Raw genomic sequence first — 18,944 nt, 5'->3', positions numbered from 1 at the left:
CCAAGAAAACAGTTGGTAACACACTATGCCGTGAAGGACTGAAATCCTGCAGCGCATGCAAGGTCCCCCTCCTCAAGAAAGCACATATACATGCCAGTCTGAAGTTTGCCAATGAACATCTGAATGATTCAGAGGACAACTGGGTGAAAGTGTTGTGGTCAGATGAGACCAAAATGGAGTTCTTTGGCATCAACTTAACTCGTCGTGTTTGGAGGAGGAGGAATGCTGCCTATGACCCCAAGAACACCATCCCCACCGTCAAACATGGAGGTGGAAACATTATGCTTTGGGGGTGTGTTTCTGCTAAGAGAACAGGACAACTTCACCGCATCAAAGGGACGATGGACGGGGCCATGTACTGTCAAATCTTGGGTGACACCCTCCTTCCCTCAGCCAGGGCATTGAAAATGGGTCGTGGATGGATATTCCAGCATGACAATAACCCAAAACACACGGCCAAGGCAACAAAGGAGTGGCTCAAGAAGAAGCACATTAAGGTCCTGGAGTGGCCTAGCCAGTCTCCAGACCTTAATCCCATAGAAAATCTGTGGAGGGAGCTGAAGGTTCGAGTTGCCAAACGTCAGCCTCGAAACCTTAATGACTTGGAGAAGATCTGCAAAGAGGAGTGGAACAAAATCCCTCCTGAGATGTGTGCAAACCTGGTGGCCAATTACAAGAAACGTCTGACCTCTGTGATTGCCAACAAGGGTTTTGCCACCAAGTACTAAGTCATGTTTTGCAGAGGGGTCAAGTACTTATTTCCCTCATTAAAATGCAAATCAATGTATAACATTTTTAATATGCGTTTTTCTGTATTTTGTTGTTGTTATTCTGTCTCTCACTGTTCAAATAAACCTACCATTAAAATTATAAACTGATCATTTCTTTTTCAGTGGGCAAACGTACAAAATTAGCAGGGGATCAAATACTTTTTTTTCCCACACTGTACTTTGGGGAAACTAAGCGACATGTCTCGGACCGCGTTCGTGAACACAAGGCAGATCTGAAACATGGTAGGACCAATACCTATGCCGTTGCTGATCATTGTTTTAACGCTGTGGGCTCACACAAAATTTATTTTTCCAATACGGAGGTACTCTGCAAACCTACGTGCTATCTTAAGAGATTTGTTCATGAAGCCATCCAGATATATAAACACAGACACAACTTCAACTGAGAAGATGGGTACAAACTGAGCAATCATTGGAAGGACGTTATTAACCAGGTAAAGTCTTAACTGACTGTGATGTTTCCATCCTACCTGCCTATGTCAGCTGTTATTTCCGACTCTCTGTCTCTCTCTCTATGCCTCTCTCTTAGATCTCTCACATGTCCTTTGGATTGCACTCTCATGGTGCTAATCTCTCATTAACACTGCTGTTGTGCCCATATGTGGGCATGATACTCTTATGCGGCGACGGAAGCTCATTCATGCTAATCTCCCTCCCTACTCCCGCTCTCCCTAATCTCCGCCATTAACACAACTGACGTGCTTGTGTCCGTGGATGGAATTCCTTTCCAGCTCAGACCCCGCTTGCTTGCCCATCGCCACATATATAACCTTGTAGCTGCTCTCTCGCTGGTTCAGCAGTTCCACTGCTGGATTATATTTTTTTCCGCCTGAGGACGACCGCTTGTGTTGCGATCGAAACGTCGTGATTTATTTTATTTTATACCTATGTGACTTTACCGAAAGAACCAAAGAGTATAGAGTTTATGTATGTTTTGTTTCCACTGTGTTCTGTGATTGTCAACGCACGGGGCGCTGTGTTAAGCTGGTGAACTATGAGGTTATACAAATGTGTGCTGTTGCTGTTACTAATAGTTTTGAAGAATTGGTTGTTATTGTACTTAGTTGTCAATGAAGTATTGTTTTGCCTCACGGCAGATGGGGAGCGTACGTTCACAGGAAGTTCCTGTTTTTTGATGCTAATGTTGGTCACGTGACCAGGAAGTGACGATGTTAGATTTCCACTGTACCACGCGGGCGTCAGCCATTACACAGATAAGTCAAGATGGCGGCACGCATCGCATCTCAGTGAGACCACAGCCGCACTTGTCCATTGTGGGAGCTTAAGAAGCATTATCTGTAAGTTGTTTATATTCCTATAATATTAGAAATGCTGTTGTAATGTTGGAATGACCGTTATAGCAATGTAAATGCCTTTATGGTGCCGTTAAGTTGTTGTAGTAAATACGAGGCCTAGTTAGTAACGAAGCCTGTGACTTTCCTTATTGTGGATGTTACTTGTGATTTAGTAGGTCGAGTCAGACTTGTGCCTATGTTGCGATCCTGAGAGTGATGACGAAGTATCTCATCCACAGTTTAGTGTTAAGTGTAATGCTGTACATTTGGGGTGCAGTGGGATAAATACACTATGTGCCTGTATGCAACGCACCAGCTTGTGCCTTTGTCTAGTTGTTCAGGGGTAATGTGGGGGCCTGGTTCTTCCAGGATCTATTGTTATCTGAGACAATGTTCTGATGCTGTGGTGTTCATTGTGTGGGTGTTTCCAAATTATAACAGATGCTGTATCTGTGTTTTCTCACCAGTTTTACCTGTTACAATCAATAAATGACGATCGGAGTTGGACGGTCATCCTGGCTCCGAGGGTTTATTGAACACATGGTTATCTACTCGACTAGCGGTGCAATGCAGCGCACAGCGAGGCCGAGATAAGTATTATCTGCTACAGTTGGTTCGAGTTCTTGTACAAAGTGTTTCAATAGTGCATAACGAATCAAGGCATCTATATATATAAAAGGGAAATTTGTGAATGTGTGTCTGTTCGAAATGTCTAGCATACTTCCCAACATGCAACAAACTTGAAATTTGGCATGTGGGTAGCTTCCAGACTGTACACAATGCAAACAGTATAAAAATAAACTTTTGTATTTGGGGGGGGGGGCGTAATAATGGATATATTTTGCACAGCAAGTGAGCGGTGACGTCACATCTGTGATGTCACCCGCATGCGGCAGCGTCACGCAATGTGCCTGCTGACGTCACACACCCCCCCCCCACCCTTCGCGTAGGCCGTGTATTAATCCAAGACAAGAATCCAAGTCTCGGGCGACTTTATTTTCCTTCCTGTCACCATTAAAGCACGTTTAAAATCCGCATTGGTGCCTTATATAACATATAGGGAATTGCATGGGAGAGGAAATGGGTCCTAACTCTGCTCTCTCCCATACAAAAATTGAGCAACCCTCACAGACAGATCTACGGCATCGTGAGCAGACACGACATGCAAGGATGGCTTTTGCACAATGTGTTTGTGCAATGGGTTCTTTAAAAACACATTTAAAACCTTAATAATACTGAATATATTAATTATATCACATTAATTTAGTTATGGATGAACATAGCATTGGAATAATTCAACCTAATCAAGCTGTGCTCACAACACGGATGCCCCTAATAAAATACCCGGGCAACTGGCTAAACGGGATCATCCGTGTAACGAATCAAATAAACTCAAACTCTTCGGATACAAGCTGTGTGCCAAATGTGATGCGTGTATTTTCCGCAAACCCATAGTTAATTAATGTATCTGCTGGCTTATTAAGGTCGGTATGGCACACGACGGGGTGGTGTGGCAATCACTACATCCGGCTGCCTTTAAATCCACAGTAGAGGAATACCTTGCACTTTCGTCTGGTTAGGGACCAGAGCGTGGAAGAATGTCAAAAATGGACGAATGTAAAAGCACTGTATTATACTGTTATCACAAAATTAACTATGTATTGTTTACAGTATGATCACAGAAATAAATACAGTATTAATATATGAATAAACACAAATATAAGAGATCCTTACTGAACGACTTCTATTCAAAGACTGAACGAAAAAGATGGCGCGTGGCACGAACGTCGTGGAAGGTTGGATGAAATCGGACGAAAGAGGAAAGCACGTGGACGAAATTTGAAAACGGCCGAAAGAGCGAAGCAGTGAAAGTCAAGTGTACGAAAGTCAAGGTATCGCTGCACTGATGTTTACAGATCGACCTATGGGATGCCCATGACTGGTCAAATGGTCGCCACTGAGGAAAGGGGTGATCTCTCCACTTGAGGCCCTGGAAGTTTATATCTTATGGATATTTACCATAGAAAATGCAGGGTTTTAAAAATAATAATATAAGGCCTTTTTTATAATCTTGAAATGTAGATGTTGAGAAATTTCTAGATCCAAATGTGATTGATGTTAGAGAGTCTGAACACAAACCTATGAAGTTTACAGGCTGGTTAAAAAGCGAAGGGGAGATCTTTTGAAATCCTAACGGAGTTTCTGGTCGGATCAAATATGTATTAAGTATATATTCTATGGGTCTTTCGGTAAAGCCACGTAGATAGAAAAAAATCAAGACGTTTCGATCGCAACACAAGCAATCGTCTTCAGGTGAGAGATAAAACTGCTGAAACAAGGTCTTATATAGGCCTGAGATGGGTGCATCAAGGTAGGTGGGTGGAGCTAGAGATGGTCCAACCACAGAGGCTGGGGCAGTGGCCTTTGTATTGTGAGAGATTAGCATGTCAATAGCTGGGGCATTGGCCTTTGTATTGTGAGAGATTAGCCTGTCGGGCGCCACCAAAGCTGCGGAGGTGGCCATTGTATTGGGTGTAGCCCAAGTGTAAGTGGGCGGGGCTAGAGATGGTATTTGCATGTAAATGTAAGATCGGAGGGCACCCTGAGGTTGTGGAGGTGGCCATTGTATTGTGAGAGACTAGCATGCCAATGTAAGAGAACCACCGCAACGGTGGATGTGCCAGTGAGACATTCAGCCCGTTGATTGTGTGTCGCCCAAGGGTAAGTGGAAGGGGCTAGAGAAGGTATTTTCATGTAAATGTAAGATCGGAGGGCGCCCTGAGGCTGTGTAGGTGGCCATTGTATTGTGAGAGATTAGCATGTCAATGTAAGAGAACCACCGCAACGGTGGCTATGCTAGTGAGACATCCAGCCTGTCAATGCAAAGACATCCAACCTGGCAATGCAACTCAGAGAGTCGGAAATAACAGCTAACATCGGCAGGTAGGATGGAAACATCATAGCCAGTTATGACTTAAACTGGTTAATAACGTCCTTCCAATGATTGCTCAGTTTGTACCCATCGTCTCGGTTGAAATTGTCTGTTTATATATCTGGATGGCTTCATGAACGAATCTTTGTTGATAGCCAGTAGGTTTGCAGAGTACCTTCGTCTTGGAAAAATCTTTTTCGTGAGCCCACTGCGTTAAAACAATGATCAACCACGGCTGAGGTATTGGTCCTACCGTGTTTCAGATCCGCCTTATGTTCACGAACATGGTCTGAGACATGTCGCTTGGTTTCCCCAATGTAACTACTGCCGCAGCCACAGTTTAGTTTGTAGACACCGGGGTATTGCATGTCAGGGATCACATCATTCACAGATGGGATCAGATCACGAATTTTACGTTCTATCTACGTGGCTTTACCGAAAGATCCATAGAATATGTATTCCTGCAGTCACGGAAGCTTTAAGTCAAGATTTATGTATCAAGTGTGACACATTTCATCATCACAGACCTATAATTAATGTTTGCACATATGCACAGTATGACCTTTGCTTGCACGACGCAGTTTCATATCAGCGTGGACAATGTCCGAACTAGGGGTGTTCATACTTTTCTGCATTGGCAGCTGGATTGACTCACATGTCAAGAGCGCAGGAACAGATATATGATGCGTTCAATCTATACGAGAGATATTTAGAACAGGTGAGATATGAGAGGTTTACTCAGAAGAGAGATGTTGAGACGTGTAGTGACAACATATGTACTAGGTATGCATTCGGAAGATACTATATGAAATTGGCATAAGTAAACATACAAATAGACAAAATTAAACTTCCTACTTTAAACAGTTACTGTATTTACTGTACCGTACTTACCACTCCAATCTCGAATACTCTGCACCACGGGGGTGATGCATGCACGCGCAGTACTTTTATTGTTTAAGTTGTGTGTAGTGTATAATATACTGTGTGTAATATTTGACACTGAAATCAAGTGTAGATACTTTTTTTTTTATCACGCTACATGGTGCCGATCGCCGGACTGGGTTAGACTTTGGAGCGATTTGGCCAGATCGGCCCGGGACCACCGGATAATGTTGGAAGCAGCCGGATAATCGATGGACTGCATTCGTGTAATGGAGCTATGAGATACACGGTGCGTGGAGACGATGGAAGAATCGTGTACACGACTCACTGAAGGTGGAGCCCAGGTTCACCACTCGCGGGCGCCGTGCCACGACAGAGCCTAACAACGCTTGCACGAAGGAAGTTGACTTCATTGCCTCACACGTTTGTGCGAAATAATTAACTTTATTAATTTAACTTCGAAGCCAAGGAGGTGCCGCTTCCATTGCTAAGGTTGAGCGATGCACGGGGGAACGTTAAAGCGGACCATAGTTTTGTTAACGAGCCCCGAGTTCCAAACGACAATGATGACCCCACCTTACCAGTGATAATTCACTGTGTAACAAACATTTTTTTTTGTTCCTGGGTAGTGTGTTATTTCCTCATTGTTTATGCCTCAAAAGTACAGAAAACGGCTATTATTCCCCACAAACTTTGCTTTTGTGACCAAGACAGTGATATTTTGAAATGTACTATTTTCAATGAGAAAACGTGTGCATTTGTGTCTTTCGTTCACATAAAGTCCTGGTCACAAAAGAAAAGTTTCTGGGGAATAAGCCATTTTCTATACTTTTTAGGCATAAACAATAAAAAAATAACACTTCGTACTCACGGAACAAAAATTGTGTTACAAAGTTTAATGCATTTACTATGGACCAATACGAATACGATGAGAGCGCAGTGGTCACACACAGGTAGCGACTTTAGGTGTATCCAATTTCCTGGGTTTCCATCCTAAGTCGATAATTCGGCTTACTGAAATCAAAATGATAAAATCACGAGTCAAATGAACAGATTTTTCCAAAACACAATTGTTTCTCTGCAACCACCGCCCCGTGTACTTTGGTATTATTTTAGTTTTTAGTTGCCACTTAGTTTAAACCGCCAGCAAATGTGATCCATCACGTGTTACCTTGTCGACTTAAAACGGATCCAACGCGCCCAACATGCATTCAACAAAACACAAAGGACATTTGCATTTCAAATGTATCTTTATGCAAGGATGATGGGTTTTAGGAAGAACGTGTGTGTATGTCCTAACGACTCCCCCCCACCTCCCAAAACGTCAATATAATTAAAGACACTTTTTGGGTAAACGGTGAATCGGAAACCCAGTTAACGCGGTGCGCGACACCGCGAGCCTCCGAATGTGTGTGCGTGACGTCACTGGCGCTCTCACGTCCACGTGGTTTAAAAGCAGTCGCCGCGTGTTGAATAATGTTGTCTACTGCACGCGAACCACGCGAGAAAACAGACCTCCTAAATCTGCACCTTTTGTCACTGCAAATTCATCCTCGAAAAAACGCCAACACGAGTCGCCTGTGCACGGCTGTGGCGCACTCAGCTCATCCCCCACGCGCACAGCCAACCAACACAGCCTCATGCGGTGCGGAGCATTCGCCAACATCGCAGCTGACTTCATCTCTGCGTGTCAATAACGCACTGGCTCTTGACGCGCCCAAATCGGCTCAAGCGACGAGACGGTTGGAACCGACGTTGTCCTCGTTGCATCTGAATGCCCAGTGTACAACGCGGTGTTTGAGAAATATCTGCCTTCGATATTCCGAAATGTGGCCCACGTGGCTCCAATTTGAGGTGACTCCAGCCCGTTCCTTCCAGTTGCAGGTAACACGAGCAAGGTGATGAGGTGGCTTCTTACCCAGCCCAAATTGTGTTCAATTAAAAGAGCATGTGAGATTATGACCAAATCAGGCGGAATGTGCTAAGCAGGCTTAAGCCTGTAACGTAATAGTCGAATGAGCACCATGCACAGTAGGTTCTAAGCCGTGTGCAATACATTAAATTGTTGCGGTGTTGTACTTAAATGCTCCCCATCTTCACCAACCCACATTGACCAGCATGGTGAAGAAGTATAATCAATTAACCCCCACAAATGGCGTGGGGAAGGCCTTCACCCAACTGTGGATTGACATCATGGCTGTACACGAAGACACATCCTGGATTCGTTACCTGAGACGGGAAAGTCCCAAGTGGGATTTGCGGGCCGCCTCAAATTTGAGCCCAACATCACAACCACGTGCAGGCAATGCAGGGTGTTGGAGCTCAGCATCTTCTCTCGGGCTATTCCATGTAAGAGTAACCTCTGCGGAGGATGACGCTCTGCAGCGTGGTCGAACGTAAACGTCGTTCATGATTCGACTCGGAAATGAGGACTGTGCCGGGGGAGTTGCGGTGAAAACTGTTTTTGTCAAGAGACCCGCACCCACAAAAGCACCTCACTATGATAATCCACCAACATGTATTAGTAAAAGTAAGAAAGGAAATTATAGGCGCGGCTCTTTCAAACCAGCCGACACTCCCTAACAACACAATAAACTTACAGACGGCGACGCGGTCCGACACGACTACTCGAGGAAGCGAGCGTGGACAGAGTTCTGCCAGGAAGGGCCCAGTGTGGTATAATTCAGTCAATGTACTGCGTTGGGCCAGGACTGGACCAATGTCCTCTTTGGTCCACGCCGACCCATCGCCTGCACGTTGCCTGGATTACCAGTTTGAGCCCGCGACACAAAAAGCGACATCCCCGTAAGCTTTTACAAATGCATTTACTACTGCTACAGTTGTAACCGAACGCTAACATTCTGCTAAGAGGCTCGACATTGGAACGATTCTTTACAGCACATTCTTTATATCTTAAAAGCCGATTAATTTTTCTACGGCCCACGGGAGCCCGAGGCAAGGGTGTCCCCCGAGTTCTCGGCTCCATTCACAAGGGGCATGTTGGTGCAGCTGCATTTCGCCGAAGCTGCTCGCACAAGCAAGAGGTGGCCTCCCTCCAGCCAACAGATTCCCACTTTTCACGGCTCCCGCTTTCATTATAAAACGAATTCGACCAACCCCCGCTCGTCTCTTGCTTCTGCCTGGCACGGTAACAATGCTGCAGGACGCAAGCCATCTCGTTGGCCTTGACAGGGCGAGCCGGACGGGGTGACTCCAGGCCACGCCAATTCCACGTCTCTGTCGCTCGGCAATTTTTGTCCCCGTAGTATTTGGTACCCGATAATGCACCTTCAGTCCCGTGTCCCTGTCAAGTCCCAAGCAACTCGGCTGTGGAGCGGCATTGGAGCGAGCGAGCTATACACGTGTACATTTGACCTAAGTCTTCTCCTCTCTGTGACCCTGCTGTGCCCAGAGGAACTTACCGACAGCATGAAGTGGAAACGAACTATTTGTTGTTGACTTAGCAAAAATGAGAACTGGATGAAATCTCTACACTGCTACACAAGAGGCAAACTGCATTGGCCGAGTCTTAGCGTTGTCCACCCGAGGCAGCTGGCCTGACTCGGACACGCCAAGTGAGCATTTTTATCAGCAAGCAATTCCCAGGAACAGAGGATATGTATTCGCCGCATAGATGATTTCACAACGTGTACGCATGTCTGTTATGAATGTGAGCCTGTAATGGGGGTTCTACTGCTTAAGGAAATCAAATGAATGGCTGACAGCTGCAAGCCAATGCTATTATAGAAATGAGTTCCCGCATCAAATTTGGTAGCAAGTTCTGAATATGAACTGATAAGCAGTCGAAACGATAGTATTCAACTGCGTGCATATTCACAGTGGTGCTGCAAAGCTCTTCCGATGTGTTTTTGGGTTGTACCGCATGCTTAGCTTGATTTCTGACATTTCGATACATGCGCCATAGGTTTCACAAACTCAACTCAGTTTTGCTCCATGTACGGAGAGCTTTAATTAAGTTCCTGGCAAGTGGAGCGAAACGTCGGACATCATGCTGAACAATAACGCGGTACAACCCAAAGACACATCAGAAAGCTAAACTGTGACATAGTTTGGGACACTGTGGAGTGGACGGCTTGTGTCATCCGTCGCATTGCTACACGAGAGTAATTGCCTACTTTTGTACAGAAACATTTGCCGACATCGATGTCTTAAGAGCAATACAAATGTGCAACTGTCAACCCTGGGTGTCGTCAAATACGGGTCTTTAATGCAATACAAAGGGTGAGGTGCACGATACTTGGCAATATATTAATTTGATTCTTACTACGTTTGCCATCAAGAAAATACACACATGGTGGGACCCACGCACAGGGCATGTGAGGTGTAAGGATAACTCGGCACGGAATTTCATGCCCTGAAGTATGGGGCTGCAAACTAAAACTGCACCCTCCAGTTTCAAATGTTCCCAGTATGAAATTCAAATCCTGTAAACCCATTTTAGGGAATCACTTCAACAATGATTGCCATGTTCTCTATCAATGAAACTTTTACTTCGTGGGGGAGCCAGCGGTAATGGTTGGGACGCGTTCCTGTTTAGGAAAAAGGGGGACAAGAGCGAAGGCCTGGGTCGGTCACGGGAACGTGGGCACCATGCACACCACCCTGCATGAGCTTGCGGAGAATCCGAGCGCAAAAAAAAAAACCACACAAGACTTTCAGCATCCTATAACCAAGCGCGAAAAAGGACCCCGGCAAAAACAATCCTCCAGCAAAAATCATGTGCATGAACAATAATAATAATAAAAAATCCCTTCTCTACAGAAGGCGTGGGAAATGTGCAGCGGGTGTGCCGTTGTATGTCTGTACACGTTGAAGACCCAGTATTACAGGCCAGCAAAAGCACCAGGAAGCAGAGCCCCATGTTGCTAGCTGGGCAAACACATTTTTTTGCAGCAGTGCAGGTGCATGTACATGACAAAGTTCAGTGGTGGTGGTGGAAGTTCTGCAAGCACGAGTGCCTAGACAGTAAAAGCACAATTTTATGATTACACACATTTCTCTAGACTTGCACTTCAATGTAACCTTTAACTCTCAGGACACAGAGCGTAACGAACCGTCAACAGCAATGTTCAATAAGGCAATCTACTAAAGCTTAAAAAAAAAACCGTATGACCACAAAAATGTAAAAGAAACACCAAAAAAACCACTGCAGTGGCAGAAGGGAGGAGAAGAAGTTGAGTGGCAGGGTGCGAAGCAAAGCACGTCGACCCAGCAGAGGCTTGAGGTTTGCGATTCCCAGCGGCGCTACGTTGCGAGCAGCGGCAGCGTCCAGAGGTCGCAAGCGGCGCAGCTACTGCTCGGGGCCAGAGTAACCTAGAGGGGGGGCCAGACAGTGTCACTCCCTTCCACTCCTCACACGGCGCAATGCACAACACAGACAGGGGTGCTCGCCCCTCGAGCTCGGACACTTGGATCACGTCGCAGCCATGTGACGCTACTTGTGTTGGACATGAACAGGGGGTCGGCAACCGGTACAACAAGAGGAGCCAATTTTGTTTCGAAGACACTCAACATTCCAAGAGCTGCCAATGTATGTACCGTACGTTGAACTTCTTCTGCATCGTACGTGGCCAACCGTGCTAATCTGAGGTGCGCAATGCACGTGAGTAACGTTACGAGGCAGTCCTTAAAGGTCCACATGTGGCTCTGGAGCCGCAGGTCGCCAACCCCTGGACATGAACATGTTAATTTACTGCCGGATCACGGTCTCCCCACACCTGCCCGGGTTGGGTGCAATGCAACAATTGTTTGCTAGTGCTGCTAGAGCTCTAGAGAACCCCTTTCAAAGGGTGTTTGGCCTACTTTTCCACACTGGCCAGATGTATTGGAAGAGGTAGCGTACTCACACTTTACCCCACCACGCGTGACCAGCTGAGTGCCTAAGTGTACCCATTCATGGTGCTGGGTGTATTTAAGGAATGTAGCCATTTCAGTGGCTGCAACAGGAGAAGAGCGATCTCTGGATTGCAAGCCCAGCGTACTGACAATTACCCCACAGCCAGATCAGTGAGTGCGTGGTGGGGGTCTTTTGACCATACTTCACCACGCTGATCAGTGTGGTTTTTGAGGATGGGTAAGCATGCGTGTGGAAGCATAGAATTAGCGCGACAACTGATATTGCCGCACTGCCCTCTGCTGCCCCCCAGCCTATAACACCTGTTATGCATGGTGGTCATCCATCGAAGCGCTATCTAGGTTCAATCCAACTTAGCTTCTGAGCTCTGATGACGTCAAGCTCGTTCAATCCATTCATCGTCTTCGACTGTCATCAATTTCGCTCTTGCCCCCACTGCTTCCTCTCATCAATTGCATTCACCTCGTCTCCACCATTACATTCATACGTTGTACTGTCGTACATTCTTTGTAAAGCACCTTGGTGAATGCTCTGCGTCAATTCTGTTAAGATAAGATAATAATATTCTGAGTGATTTGATCATAGGCAGAGAATACCATTAAAGTGTACGTGTATCGTGCGAGTGTGTGTACGTGTGTCCATATGAGTGTGAATACTTGCCAGCAATACCGCTACGCTCACACTACAAGACCACATACAACACTCTCAACACCTGTCCAGCACACATACTGATGAGTATGATGCAAGTTGCCATGTAAATAAGTACAGTCATTTCATTATGTAACATCAAATATACAACAAATCTCAACCCACACCAATGAAATTGCAGATAAAAAAATGTTTTGATAAAAGATTGCAAAGTAAACTTGACGTAGTTAACTACTTGAAATCAACTAGATGTCTCTCCTCCAGCCACTATGGTCCGGAATTCCACACAACTCTCTCATTGTCCGCTGCCCCCCTCCTTTCTCTCCTCGACACAGTGGCGCTGTCTTTCTGTTTGTCGTCATTCTTTGGAGGAGCGTGGTCAGCCAGGTGGCGTGTTGGCTGTTGTGTTGGCCGGCTCTCTGTGCTGTGTTGCATTGTGTTTCTAAGTTTACCATGTTGGTTTTTTTCTCATTCATTCTTACCTGATGACGGTTGCTTGTGTTGCAATCGAAACGTCGTATTCTATTATTATTTTATTTTATTTTCCACGTGACTTTACCGAAAGAACCAAAGAGCATTTGAAATAAATATGTAATAATTACTTGTACTGGGGCGGTACTCTCCCTTGATTCAGTGCTTTAGAGGCAATTTTATGGATCACATCAAACACACGGGTTGCCAGATGGCCATGAGATGGCAGGACAGCAAGTTTTTTTTTGGTAAGCCATCGAACAAAGACGGGCACTGCATCACGCGCCTTCAGATGCACTTCTGCGGTCGTCTGGAATGCTCTTCCTTCCGATATAAGGAAGCCACTGGAGCTATGCACATTTCAATTGAGACTGAAAATAATTTCTTGAGAAATGCTTTTTGTGTTTAGTTTGTTGTCCTTCCCCCGCACCTCCGATTAGCACGGTTGGCTACGTATGGTGCGAAAGATGTTGAACATACATACATACACACCCACCTGTGTCCACCTTTCAGTGCTATCAATGCCAATGGGTGGGGTTTCTCTGGGTACTCTGGTTTCCTTCAAACCACAAAATAATAATAATCAAAATGGAACTGGCACAACCCTGCTAAAATGATCTTGAGACTACGGCTATATCCACGACAGGTTCCTTGCCTATACACATTTGACAGGACACCATCATTGGTTCAGGTAAGTCCAACTTTGCTGATGAGACACTGAATGTTAAAGACGATCCATGGTATTCTTGTGTTGAACCAAAACTGGTTAAATGATGCATTCCCAGGTCATGTGGCTGACGGGATATGTAAACAAATGACAATAGAACATCGGAGATCGAACGCACCAGAACTAGAACAAATCGGTGTTCGAACGATATTTCCGAACATTTTTTTCCCCCGGAAACCGAAAGAAATGCGGAGGTCGAACAGGCAATCGCGACTTGAAAGAACCTATACGGCTGAGACGCGTATGGCCAGCGTGCATGACGCTTGCCCAGACAAAGGTTTTACCACCTCCTCCTCCTCACCACCTTCCACTCAAGTCATCAACTCTCCTTACTACAGGTAAAGTTAAGTTAAATGTTCATTTATTTTATTTATTCCATTTACTTATTGTTTCTTGTTTTTTTGTATGATGATTTTATGCATGTAATTACTGTAAACGTCGTGTAAAAATGCTTTATAATGAGAGATTTCTTGTGTCTGGAACCAATTAATGTCATTTACATTAATTATTATGGGGAAAATTAATTCGGTGTTCGAACAATTCGGTGTTCGAATGGCCTTCTGGAACGAATTAAGTTCGATCTCCGGGGTACCACTGTAATTATTTTTTTATGTTCAGGGACAGATATGTGAAGCATGCGTATTGCTGTTAATTTGAGACCCAGTGAGTCTTCCGTGACTAATTACATTAAATTTTTCATCCTTTAAACAGGAAATTATATCAAGGTCACCCTCTGTTCACTTCAAATGTTGGCTGAGGAGGCTTATACCATGTCAGAGGACTGATACGGCACGGCCGAGATTCTGGGTTCGAATCTGTGCATCACTCATAATTGTAGTGGGGAGAACCCAGTGTCGTGTAGTGAGTCGGTGATATCAAACTGGTCACCATTGATTGTACAAAATAACCCATAACATTATGATATAGTTTTTTTTCACTTATACAGAATATTACTGCTCTCAGGACTAAACATTCTGGTTTTATTACGGATTCCGGTTTTATTGACACGTGACAAATATGTGTTTGCAGGGTATATCAATGGTGCGTCCCCAGTATGGCTTGAGGTCTACTTGTGCGCATTAAGAAACTGTGATGTCATCTTCTAAAGGCCCTTCGAAGACACAAGGTAGCAACACTGCTCACTGCGAGAGTTCTGGATGGCAATGTATTCATCCTGTGACGACACGATTCACAACTGGAATCCGTTTGCGAGAGAGAGGGAATATATCTGGTTACAATGGAACTTTTGCAAGAGCTAAAGTTTTGTCCACCTGAAGCATGGAGGCATTTACAAGCCACGCATTCGCTTCCAAAAGACCTCGCTTTATCCTTTATCCACGCCCAACCTGAGGTCTTTAGTACCGATAACTTCAACATTCACAAAACTTTGTGAGCCAAACACTCCGAAGCGCAGCCCCACTGTTAAACGCAGCACAAGGGCGCCACGGTGGCGAGATGTTAACTACCTCGACTGGTATACAGGAGGTCATGGGATCGATCCCAACCCTGCCGCCTGTATATTTAGAGTTTGCATGTCTCCCCGTGGTCGTGTGGATTTTTCTTCAGGTTCTCCGGTTTTGGCCCTCCACATTTAGAATCAACATGTGTTTAGAGTATTTGGATGCTATACATTTCCACGTGATGAGCTCTTTTGTTGAGCTATCATTTGTGGCCAGATTGCTTCTGAAAAAGAGCTACATAGCTAAGTGAGCCTTACCTGGTCAAATAAAAATAGTTGTTTATAGTTTAATAGTACGTGACCGACGATCCGATCAGTTACCCTCAACTGGTATGCGGCAGCAGCAGAGTGCCACAGCCTGCGGGAGGCCTTCTTCCAGATGTGCATTACTAGACTCGTCGGTTCACACCACCACGAGCCGTTCACCTTCCACCGATTCCTGTTTGTGATATTTACAGCCCAGCACAATGATGACTACTGGCTTCTTTAAACGTGCCTACGATTTATCAAACGATTATAATATATTGTTGGAGGCAAGAATCCCAGCACAATGGTCACGTTCAGGTCGAATGAAATGTGTAGCCCAAGCTCTGGTGCCAGAGAAGTTAGGTTTGTGCTTTTCCCTTTCGTTGAAAATTATGACTTCCTTTACCTTTGTCAGCAGCAAAACACTTTACGTCACATGTTTCAAGAGTAGACGCTGGGTAAACATCATGCCGTGTGGCAGACGTTACCAAAGGGGTATTAACCACGACCACATGTCACTAGCAGGTGAAATTTGTTAGGAAATGGCCCCCCAGTTTTAATAGATTTTTCGTTTTCATATAACTTAATTAGAAATGTTAGCAGCCAATTGACCAGTGTCCAATTTCATTAATTACTCTCACATTATTGCGCTAACTTTATATTTGTTCGAGCACTGTGCACAAACTGCTCACAGCTGTACGCCTGCTGCATGAATGACCGCACATTTTGATGGCTCGGCGAGCGAGCGAGGGGGTGCCCTGTTCAGACCAATAAACGTTCGCTCACCCTTGGGGACCAACCACAACAAGGCGGGGACGTGCACATCCTGGTAAAACGAAGAAAACACTCACACATACGGGATGAGACATTTACGGCCAAGTGGACGGGAGTCATGTGGGCAGAGCCATCCCGAGGGCACACGGCGAATCGGGATGACAGCCCCAGGCCCCGTGCTTCGACGCCACGGTGTCAGATGTAATACGTCCGGTTTAGTTTGAAGGCGTTGGGGGGGGGGCCCACATAGTGTGATTTCCCTGGGCCCCGCAACCCCGCGCCCCCCCCCCCCCCCTATGGACGGCCCTGCCTAGGGTTTGGGAGATTATTTTCATTGAAATTGTGGGGACACGGGAACGAAGCCACAAATGCGTGCGGTGGTGTGCGCTGGAATCTGACTGAACCACGGTGGTCTGGGCTGCAAGAATAATGGAGTGGGGTAGATGTTTTCAATGCTCCGGGTTTACTTTGTTTAGCCAGGCGAGAACTCAAGAGACAAGGGTAGTGTGTGTGCACGATATCACGTACAGTTTGCGTACTTTTGTTTATACTTGCGAAGTGTATCCTCGATGTGTTTGTTTTGCTTGCATTGAGAGATTTTATAATCGTGTCATCAAAATAAATAATTGTTTTAGTGGCAATCTAGCCAACAACTGTGGAGTTTTAATAAAGTCTTAATTTGTGTATTTCATTTAGTCATTCTCAAGACATTCTTTGTTATTAAAAGTTGGTGGTGAGAGGTGAGGAATTCTTCCCCACCCAATACCATCATGTGAGTCAACAAGGGAACACAGTAAATTTTATTATGAACATATTCAGCTAATTACCAATTTTCGGCCGTCCCAAGTGCAGTGAGGTCAGCTGTTACTGGCCCCTGCTCTGCATTCCGACAGCTCGGCTCAGAGGGGAATGGAGACGTCCCTCTTTGTGTCCGGGTTCTCAAAACGTGGAACTCTCTGCCCCATCATAGATTCAAGGCTTTTGAGGCCTTTTTTCTTTCTTCAATTTAGCCTTCTATTTTGTTCTGGCATGTAATGGTTATTTTACCGTTTTATTCATTATATGTATTACTTTATAAGTGTATGTACAACATTTTGTCTTTGTAAAACTTAGGTTCAGCCGATTCCGGTCTACTCCATCATTCCAAAGACAAGACTGCGGTGTTGTTGACGTTCCATGGGAGAAGAAGCCTGCAGCAGCCAGGCCCCCCGCGATTGTGGAACCCCCTGACGTGGTCCATTCGGGATTCTGAGTCTGTGTCACTTTTTAAATTGCGTCTTAAAACTCCCCTATTTTTACTTGCCGGCTTTCCCTGTAACTTAAGATTTTAAAACCAATTCTGTTGTCTGATTGGATTACTCTGCTATTATTACTCCCGCATTTTTCACAGTTCTTTGTATTATTGGAATTTCGAGAGTCATCGTTGATGTGTTGTTATTGTCAGCAGCTTTCTATTTCGCTCAGATTTTATCGATATTTGTGAGTGTATTTTAATTTTGCAGCACTTTGAGATGCTTCAATATGACAGGCGCTTTACAAAAAAGAGGTTATTATTATTTTATCTTAACTTGTATGAAGCGTGTCTTGAACCTTGTGCTATGAAAGATGCTCAATAAATAAAGATTATTATTATTATGAATGCAGTCTATCAAGTCGGCGAATGATTTTCGTCTTGTCTTCGTGCGGACTTGTGAATCTCGTCCCGTCACACTCGGAGCCACTGGCACGCTTGAGGACTTTCGTCCGCTCAGTCATCGTTGACTCAATTCAACAACGCGGAGATATTTCCGTCGCTAATTTCGTGAGTGAGGTTAATTGAAGAAAAAGAGTGCGACGTCAAATAGCTGTCATCGAGACTGTGCCACGCCAGATCATGCGCCATGACTATAACTCCACCACGTGATAATTCCAAGTTGACTGTGCAAATGCATAGAGTAGTTATTGTTTTTTTTTATTATTATAGAAATTAAATCCACGTGTGTAATATGGAATAATGTATTGTGTCCACAGTGTACAAGATGATTAGCCATGCTGCTTGCTGGTCTCATTGCCAATGATGCACGTGCAGTCCCTTCAGTTCAGTCAAGCTCTGGTTTCCATCCTGCGCATTGTGTCGCCTCTACCAGACCCTGTCCATTGCGAGTCGCATTCCCCTACCAGCATATAGGTTAAACGATAACTACGTGTGAATTACATTTACACGTAATTAACATCTTTTAACATTGATTCAACGCTTAAAATCAATTGAGTACATATTTACAATTTAATATTAACGTAACGCATACAATCTTACTACCATCTTAATGATCGTCATTATTGTTCTCTGGACCTTCGTTGATGTGCTCGCTCTCTCCCAGTTGAGTTCGGTATCACAGCTATGACTCTTCGTTCTTTGAATGAGTTTCCACTCGATGATCGATGTGAGACCGTGTGGACGTAAGTGCGAGCCTGACTGCACTCCGAGAAGCCATTATCCACCACGACGGAAACAATAAAACGATGATGTAAAAACCAGTTTCATCTCACAGAGCACATGGTCGTAAACGGCTGTGACATATCGGGTCTCTCGGGCAATAAAAAAAAGGTCAAGTTCAAACCTCCTACCACACATCTAGAAATAGCGATGTCACGCGGAGCACCGCAACTCCCCGAGTGGAAAGACTTTTGAGAGAGCTGCGTTTTTGACGGGTTTTGCGTTTGAGAAAAAAAACACCTGTTAAAAGCGAATTTTAAAAGGTTCCTTCTGAAAGAAAATGAGTAATAATGTACGCCTAAACTACACAGTGAGAAAGAAGGGAACACTGCAATGTGCAGCTACCAAGAAAGTTAATCTTTACAGAATCT

At 44.9% G+C, this 18,944-nt stretch overlaps 1 protein-coding gene across 1 annotated transcript in view; it reads right to left on the bottom strand.

Annotated features, from left to right (window-relative positions):
- Positions 1 to 3,133: 3,133 nt before the first annotated feature.
- Positions 3,134 to 18,944, bottom strand: part of LOC144938449 (collagen alpha-1(XII) chain-like) — a 285,089-nt gene continuing 269,278 nt past the window's right edge. The window contains exon 65 of the mRNA XM_078866258.1: positions 3,134 to 11,234. Coding sequence (XP_078722384.1) covers positions 11,212 to 11,234 — 23 coding nt within the window. The 3' untranslated portion in view covers positions 3,134 to 11,211. The remainder of the gene's footprint in view (positions 11,235 to 18,944) is intronic.

This window comes from Lampetra fluviatilis, chromosome 22 (genome assembly GCF_964198595.1).
Source record: "Lampetra fluviatilis chromosome 22, kcLamFluv1.1, whole genome shotgun sequence".
In the NCBI taxonomy this organism is placed as follows: Eukaryota; Metazoa; Chordata; class Hyperoartia; order Petromyzontiformes; family Petromyzontidae; genus Lampetra; species Lampetra fluviatilis.
Note: the sequence above shows the minus strand (reverse complement) of the source record. Positions and strands in the feature narration are given on the sequence as shown.